At 41.6% G+C, this 9206-nt stretch overlaps 1 protein-coding gene across 1 annotated transcript in view; it reads right to left on the reverse strand.

The window, feature by feature from the left end:
• Positions 1-1571: 1571 nt before the first annotated feature.
• SNTN (sentan, cilia apical structure protein) overlaps positions 1572-9206 on the reverse strand; it is a 14326-nt gene continuing 6691 nt past the window's right edge. The window contains exons 3-4 of the mRNA XM_034997420.1: positions 6503-6642; positions 1572-1730 (exon numbers count right to left, since the gene is read on the reverse strand). Coding sequence (XP_034853311.1) covers positions 1572-1730; positions 6503-6642 — 299 coding nt within the window. The remainder of the gene's footprint in view (positions 1731-6502; positions 6643-9206) is intronic.

The raw sequence follows: 9206 nt of genomic DNA on the forward strand, positions 1-9206 counted from the left end.
GCACAGTTATTTCTGTTGAATTATAATATTATTGCTCAAGATGAAATCTAATATTAAAACAAAATTAGCCATGCCCACAGAGAGGGCAGAAAACTCTCAAACCTGCCAATTATGTGACTTTGGAAAAATCAAAACCTCTGTCTTTCAGTTTTCTCATCTGTAAGATGCTAATACTAAAACCTACCTCAGAGGGTTATTATGGGGGTTAAATGAGTTAATATTTGTAAAGCCCCTAAAGTGGTACCTGGCACTCAGTATGAGTCCTGTTGAATACTTGTACTTCCTGTTAAAACGGTGATAGAGGTAAAGTCTGGCGCTTTTTCTTACACGGTATATAAACTCTTACACTTAGAATGTCTGAGGTTTGGGAAGTGGAAAGGGCCAAGGAATCGGGTCTTGGTGGGTTGGAAACACTACAGAGTGAGACCAGGGGTGAAGGGCTCCCTCCAGGAAAGAGTTTCTTCACATATGTATCTGAGGCTTATGGTGTTGAGCCAGGAAGAAAAGGCAAGATAATGAGGAGGGATTTTGGAAGTTACAGTAATTTTACAATGAGTAAAAGTCTTTGTGAAAGTCTGTCTGAAGTCTCAGGCATTGACGTGTGTGTGTGTGTGTGTGTGTGTGTAATTTAAACTCAGGAACACAGGCATGGACATAGGGGATGTGGGTCCTTGAAAAATATCCGCTTTTAGAAGATATTCTCAAAAGCTTGTTGGTTGGCAACAAAAAGTTGACAGACATTGCAAGGATATTGGGGTGTTTTGGTTTTAAGTCATGTTTATTTAGTATAATTCACATAGAGCAAAATTCATCCTTTTTATTTAGTGTACAGTTCTAAGAGTTTGACACATGTGTGCAGTCATGTAACCACCACCACAATCAAGATATAAAACATTGCCATCCCCCCTAAAAAAGTTCCTTCATGCCCATTTGTGAACAACTTCACTTCCCCGCCACAATTCTGGTAACCACTGATCTCTCTCCCCTCTGGGTAGTTTTGCCTTTTGCAGAATGTCAATAAAGTTTCTCTGACCTTTGAGCCCATGTCAGGGGATAAACTCTTCTACTTTCCTGATTTCCTTATCACAGTTCTAATTATACTGTATATGCAACTAATACATTGTTAAATGTCCACCTCTTCTGCTAGGCTTCTCTGCAGGCAAGTCTGAGGGCGTAGATTATGTAGCTAGCTCATTACCGTATCTTCAGCAGTACCATCAAGTAAAGGCTCAAGAAACATCACTTAATAAATGAATGAATGAATAAGTCAATGACTATAAGGAAAAGTGTTTTAAGTCACTATTGACTGAGCAAAAGCAATTTGATATCCATTGATATCAAATCTATCCTATTGTAAAGCACCCAGACGCCATACTATTCAAACATCCTGAAGCGTATGCATATACTTTTGGAGTTACAGTGGATCTAAATATTAGCAATCAGAACCATCCCAGGCAGTTCCAGATTCATGATCAGTATGCTCAATTAATTAAAAATAAAATGGAAAAATCTTTAAACATTTAACACTGTCTACTGCCATTATTTTGTCTAACAGCATTCTTTAAAGCTATTTAATTCATGATTTTTACACTCCATATATTTTGTAGCAAATCTGAAATTACAGTGATGCTTAAGAGCAAAATCATGAAATCCTCAAAATCAAGCTTATTTTCAGTGTGCTTGTCGAGTTCAGAAAGGAGGTCTTTGTATTTGAGTTTGGTTTCTTGTCCCTGTGAGAATAAAGAATAAGTGAAAACCAAATTCATTTTGCCACATCAGTTTTACAGATAACAAGTGATAAGAAACACGTTATTAACATGGTTTTGTAACATGTTATAACATGTTATTAATAATATCATGTCAAGTTGCTACTAGCTGAGCACCGTGTTAACTCTTTTCATGGGTTATTTCACTGAATTTCCATGGTGACCTTACTGAATATACTATTATTGTCCCCACTTTACAGATGAGCACCAGAGATTCAGTGAGAACTAAGTAACTTGCCCCAACCTAGGCAACTATTGGTATGGAGCCAGAATTCATAGTCTTGGCTTTCTGATCCTGGAGCCCACACTCTTAACAGCTATCTGCCTCTCTAGAAACACAGATACGTTACATCTTCAGAATTTCAAAATATAATCTTTGTTTTTTTAAATATAATCTCTGTTATGGGAAGTATTCATTCTGTATTGCACTGAACAATAAAATTGTCCAGAAATGTGAAATAAAAAAACGCTAATAGAAAATCTGTGCTTTGAAAAATTGTTCAGCATTTAGTTTGATCATAAATCACCCCAAGTCCATAGTCCTCATAAATAGATTGAAGGAAAACATATGAGTAGTACATACACGGAGAGGCTTTTTAGTTTCCAACCACAGCTTGTGAAATATCTTCCCAAGTGGCATTAAAAACATTAAGGTCATTTGATTGTTATTCTGAGCTATGTTTGCGTTTAGTTCAATCCCAAATGCTCACCCCTCAGCTAGCTGTAAAAAGCCATCACAGCAATGACTAAGGCCCTTTAGGAATGATGATACATTCCTCTTACAGGCTAGACCATTCTTGTTTCTCTAGGCTCTTGTTTCTCTCAGGAGGTCACACCTAACAGTGAGGGCTAAAGGAATTCCCCTGCCTCACTTCAAGACAGCTCAGTGCTATTTTGAAAGGGTCAGGTCCAAGGCAGAGAGAGGATTACTTACTATTGGAATGGTACACAGCTGAAAAGTCAGAAGTGGCTATAGGTGTCTCTTCTTTTCTTTTTAAAATTTTATTTATTTGAGGGAGAGAGAGCAAGCATGAGCAGGGGGAGAGGGAGAGAATCCTCAGGCAGACACCCTGATGAGCGTGGACCCACCACAGGGCTCGATCCTAGGACCCTGAGATCATGACCTGAGCCACAGTTGGAGGCTTAACTGACTGGGCCACCCAGGTGTGCCAGATCTCTCTTTTTTTCCTGCACATTGGAAGAGCACAGGAGCTGACCCAGGTCCAGGCCCTCTTGGGGCCCAACCAGCCATCTTGTTTTGTTTCTTCTTCTTCTTCCTTTTTTTTTTTTTTTAAAAGATTTATTTATTTGTTTGAGAGAGAGAAAGCATGCACTCGCACGAGTCGGGGAGAGGGCAGAGGGAGAGAATATCCAAGCAGACTCCTGCTGAGCAGGGAGCCCGTGGTGGGGATCAAACTCACAAGCCATGAGATCAGGACCTGAGTTAAATCCAAGAGTCCCAAGCTTACCCAACTGAGTCACCCAGGAGCCCCTTGTTTTTTTATCTTCTTAACAGTGCATTTAAATGCTCAGTTTTATTATATCCAACTGACTATAGAGGGTCAAATCCCCCCAAATTATGTCAGGCCCATGAGAAAGGAGATGTTCCCCTCAGAACCCAGGCCTCAGCCAAGAGATCCATCTCCATTTACCAGAGAACTCCACATGAGGATGCAGGAGAAAGCAGGAGAACCGAGGGGCTGCCATCTTTAGGCATGGACTCGAGTGCCCCTGCCTGCCTTAAGGTATCTCACAGAGCTGGGTGCTCGGTCCAAGGCAGCATTCTGACATTACTCTGTGCGTTTGCCCTGCGTGAAGTGAAGCTCATTGCTATTAATACTGAGAATGTCCCTGAGTCCCCTGGAGTCCCCTAAAATGTGGCTTCTTTTGGGTGCCTCTCATGTAGAGCAGAAGACAGGACTGCCTACGAGGCCCGGAGATCCAGGAATGGCTGCCTTTCTAGAGTGTAGCCTACACTAAGGGACCCGAGGCTGAGGGTCTTTCCCAATGATTTGGCTTTAATGTTTTTCCCTTGGCTGTTCTCAGAAGGGGCGATGAATTATAGCAGTGCCCCTCCCCTCATCCGAGATCTCGGGAGTTTCAGTGTCCGGGGTCAACTGTGATCCCCAAGCGACCATTCTGCCTTGACTAATCGTTAGAAGGTCAATAGTAGCCTCACTTGAGGTCACAGGGCCCACGTCACTCACCTCCCTTGGTCTCAGTCAGGTGGCATTTTATCATCTCATGTGGTCACACGAAGGGTGAGCACCCTCCGGTAGAGTATTTAGAAAGACCACATTCATATAACTTCTACTAGAGTATATTGTGATAATTGTTCCATTGTATTATTGTATTGGGAATCTCTTACTGTGACTAAGTTATAAATGAAACTTTATCATAGGCCCGTTTGCCTAGGGAAAAGCAGTCTGTAGAGGGTTGGGTTCTGTCCCTGGGGTCAGGCATCCACGGGGGCCGGGGAGCAATCCACGCGCATAAGGGGAGACGACTGTACATCAGGATGACCCTCTGCTAGGTGCTCGTTTTCATGCTTGTTAAAAGCTCTCTGAGGGGGACGCCTGGGTGGCTCAGTCGTTAAGCGTCTGCCTTCGCCTCAGGTCATGATCTCAGGGTCCTGGGATCGAGTCCCACATCGGGCTCCTTGCTCAGTGAGGAGCCTGCTTCTCCCTCTCCCTCTGCTGCTCCCCCTGCTTGTGCTCTCTCTCTCTGACAAATAAATAAAAATCTTAAAAAAAAAAAAAAAAAAAAAAAAAAGCTCTCTGAGGATTTGCCCAGCCGCCAGCTAAGAGCCCTTTTTCTCTCTGGAATTTGTCATTTCTGTAGGCCTCTGATGTAGGCAAATGTTACAGGATTTACTCACCCATGCCTTCCTTAAAGACTCCCTAGAACTTTTTACCACTTGTCAAATCCTGCCTGATAGTTTTGGCTGAAAAAGTCTTTCTTTAAAAAAAAAAAAAAAATCAAAGAATAATACAAATGATGTTTATCTTTCTTGTAATTGAAAATGTGTGCCCTTTGACCTACATCACTTCACGTCCCTTCCCCCCAGCCCCTGGCAACCACCGTTCTAGTCTCTGTTTCAATGAAATTGGGTTTTTAAAAAATCACTTATTTGTGGATCCAAAACCAAGGTTGATTTCTCACACAGTCTTTTAAAATAATCAGAGATTCACAGGAAGTTGTCCCCTTGACCCAGCTTCCCCCGCAGTGGATGACACCTGATATAACTGTCCTATGGGAAAGCCCATACATTTATATTTTAATGGAATTACAATACTTATCTTTTTAATCTCTCAGAACACACAGAGCACCTTACAGACTGCTTTTTCTTAAAGTTTTTTTTCTTACTCTACCTGCAAATAAATATTGGTGGTCTAGACTCTGCATGAGCCCCTCTTTTCTTCTTACACATTTCCCCTAGACCAGCACTTCCCAAAGTATGCTTGCAGAATGTAATGCAATTTTAGGTGATGTAGGAATAAATATTAAATATAAATTAATAGTCATCTATTCTTTTATTACCTTCCACTTTTACCCGCCGAATTAACATTTACAATAGTGCTAAAGTATTCCTATAAATTTATTTAAGTAGAGAGTTAAAGAAAAAAGTTCTAAGTGAATTATCATACAGGTTATAGGCAGATAGAGGAAAAATACTGAAGGTAGCATTCAAGTGACTGAAGGTTGGGGAATATGCCTGTACGTAATTTAGGTTCGTGACCCTTTATCTATTGCTACCTCTGACTTCTATATTGCCAACACAAATCTCTATTCTGACCTCCCAAGTCATATGCCCTGTTGCTCTGTTTCTCCTCCAGCATGTTTCATGGACATCTTAAAATTGACACATTCTAATGGAACTCATCACCTCTCCCCCCACCCCACCTCATCTCAAATCTGCTTATTCTCCAATCTTTGTCTTCTCTGGGAATAAGGCCACCACCCACTTCTTCCCAAGGTCAGAAAGTGGGGTATCATCATTTGCTTCTCCTGTCCTTCAGCCCTACAGCCAATCAGTTATCAGATCCTGTTCATTCCACCTTCCAGACGTCTCTCCTGTTCATCACCTATTGTCCTTGGTTTGGATGCTTCCTCACACTCTCTTTGTCCCTCCCTCACCCCCACCCCAATCCCATCTGTAGGTGGTGTACCTTCTTAGTCCTGGACTTAGAGACCATGTCTGGCTTCCTCCTGCCCTCTGTAATTTGACTTTTATCTACCTCCTCAGCCTTATCTCCTAGTGCTTCCTACTTTCCTCCGCCTTCTCACCAACTACTTCCCAGCACCCCCAGGTCTTTGACCGGCCTTACAGGCTTACCATTCCTTCGGCTTGGAATAGTATCATTCTTAGCCCTCACCCACCTCCCTTGCATTACTAACACTTGCTCATTCTTCAGATCTCAGCTATACCTTTATTTTCCAGGAGTGCTTCTTGGACCGACTGCCCCAAGATGGCCCCTCTGTTTTACTCTTTCAGTGCATGCTCTACCATTTCACGGTTATTTGAATATTTGAATATTTCTAATTACTTTTTCAGCATGTTTCTCTGCTCTGCTGGATTGTTAGCTTGTCCATTGTCTTAACTCCAGTGCTCAGCTCATTTCCTGGCTTATAGTAGGTATTCATTAACCATTCGTTGAATGAAACATGATTGTTGGCTCTTTGGGTCTGCCATTAGGGCATGGCCCCTGTTTCTTCATATCCATTAATTCACTTACCTCTGTGAAATTCCTAAATTGGGTCTGCAGCAGATCTTTGGCAATAGCTTTTCCAAGTTTACCATCAGGATCAGAAGAATTTCTGAAAATCAGAGCGATGGTGGCAATGGCTTTTTCCAGATCTGAGCCCTTCTTGAGAGCTGTGAGGGAAGAAATGATATAGCCTAGGTTAGGAATGACTCTTTCCCACACACAGGGTTATATTTTCCAAGGGAACCAAGGGGCGCAGGGTTGGAAGATGTATGTCAGTGTGGCCCTGTCCTTGGATTCTTTGTCCTCTATCTGGGAGTGGGCTGTAGGGACATCTGGACCTGGATCTTTAAATAATGGAAACAAAATTTCTTCAGGAGCAATAAGAATTAGTAGAATTAGGATGAGATTTCCCACCTGTTTGTCATGTGACCTTGGGAAAACACCTCACCTCTCTCAGCATTGGTTTTCTGATCTGTAAAATATTTAAGCAGTACCTACTATGTGCTAGGCTCAGTCCCTGGCATTGAGGGTACCACACTGAATAAGACAAAGTCCTGCTCTTGTGGAATTTATGTTCTATGTCAATCAAAGCATCACCTCACGTCAGTGTGATAAAGGAGGATGGCATCCAAAGCAAGCTCTCTGATCATGATGGATAAGGGACCCCCTTTGACTTAGCCTCAGACAATAGTGATTTCCCAGCTGGTCTCTCTGGCTTAAACTACTTGAAAGGATGGTGCTTACTCATTCCTTTCCAGAGCACCCAGTGAACTCTGAGAACTGCACAAGGTACAGTGGAGAAAATTGTTCTCTATCCTCTTAGGCCCTAGCACATCCTATATTATCGAACTTCTCACATATTACAGTTATTGCATTTTTAATGGTCTTTCTTCTCAACTAAAATGCAAGCTCCATGAGGCCAGGGATCCTACCTTTCTTTCTCACTGTTCTCCCAGTGGCACAGATTCCTGCTACGTAGAAGGTGCTTATACATGCCGTTTAATGAATGGAGAAGAAAAGAGAAACAGAATCTTACAGCTTTTAGCCCAGGTAATGTGCAACAATTGTCGATACAAAGAATGATGATCCGACAGAATAACACAACTTTTGTTTTGAGCACTTACTATACTTCTGACATTTTCCTAAGGGACTCAGCACCCAGAAGTGATGCAACAAGATGTGGCCTCTGCCCTCTTACAATAGACTTTACAATCTAGAGAGATAATAAGCAATAATCAAGAAGAGAATTCATATGTATTTGTTTATGTATATATTCAATAATTATTTGTCTATATGCGTATATATGATACATATCTACAACTTGTGATGTATGAGGCAGAGAAGGCACAGAGAGAAAAAAATAAAAGAAATACATCTGGGAGGAAAACTACTTAGATAGCTGGTCTTGGAGGTCTCTGAGAATAGATGAACATTTACGCTAAGAGCTAATGGATGAGAAGGATCCTGCCCTGTAAAAGCATTTGTGGGGGGAGAGTCAGGCTGGGACTAGGGCTGTGTCAGATGTCCCAGGCTCAGGGAGCAGAAGACGTGAAGGTTCAGATCAGAAGGAGTCTGGCACGTTGTGGGAGCTGGGAGGAGACAGCTGTGGTAGGAACCTAGGAAGGTGTTTGATTAGGAAAGGAGACGATACTGGCCCATGCAGAGCTTACAGCCCCTGGAAAGGAATCAGACTTTCCTTTGCAAATATTTTCTCCCAGTCTGTCATCTGTTGGGTTTTTTAATCCTTTCAATTGAGATCTTTTATGGAGGAATAGTTTCTAATTTTTTTTATTATGTTATGTTAATCACCATACATTACATCATTAGTTTTTGATGTAGCGTTCCATGATTCATTGTTTGCGTATAACACCCAGTGCTCCATGCAGAACGTGTGCCCTCTTTAATACCCATCACCGGGCTGACCCATCCTCCCACCCCCCTCCCCTCTAGAACCCTCAGTTTGTTTCTCAGAGTCCATAGTCTCTCATGGTTCATCTCCCCCTCTGATTCCACCCCCCCTTCATTTTTCCCTTCCTGCTTTTATAAAGTCTGATTTATCAATTTCTCCTCTTATGAAAATTTGTCCTACATAAAATTACAAGTTTTATAATTTTATGGCATGCATTTAAATCCACGATCCATTTTGAATTCATTTTGTATGAGACTTAGGTGGAGGTTCATTTTTCTTAACGTGGATGACCAATTGCTTTGCATCTGTTGTTGAAAATACTATCCTTCCTTTGCTGAATCCTTCTGCATCTTTGTCAAACATCAGTTGGGCATTTTGTATGGGTCAATCTCTGGGTTCCCTATTCTGTTCTATTGATCTGCATATCTGACCCTCTGTCAACAACACACTGTTTTGATTCCTGTAGCCATATAGTAAACCATAACATGGGGGACAGCAAGTCCCCCACTTGCTCCTTTTTCAAAATATTTTGGCTATTCTAGGCCCTTTTCCTTTCTGTGTATATATGGGACTTGCAGTAAGCCTTAAGAGAAATTTGAGGAGAATTGATATCTTTGCTATGTTGACTCTTCCGGTTCAGGAACAGTATGTATCTCCATCATCATACCACTTTATAGATGAAGAGAGGATGTGATCTTGCTGAGGACACAGTAAGTGGTAGAGCTTGAATTTGAATTTGAATTCATGGGAAAACATAAGCTTCATGAAAATGAGATTTCTTTCTTTCTTTCTTTCTTTCTTTCTTTCTTTCTTTCTTTCTTT

Source organism: Mirounga leonina, unplaced genomic scaffold (genome assembly GCF_011800145.1).
Source record: "Mirounga leonina isolate KUSES-001 unplaced genomic scaffold, KU_Mleo_1.0 Mir_94, whole genome shotgun sequence".
Classification (NCBI taxonomy): domain Eukaryota; kingdom Metazoa; phylum Chordata; class Mammalia; order Carnivora; family Phocidae; genus Mirounga; species Mirounga leonina.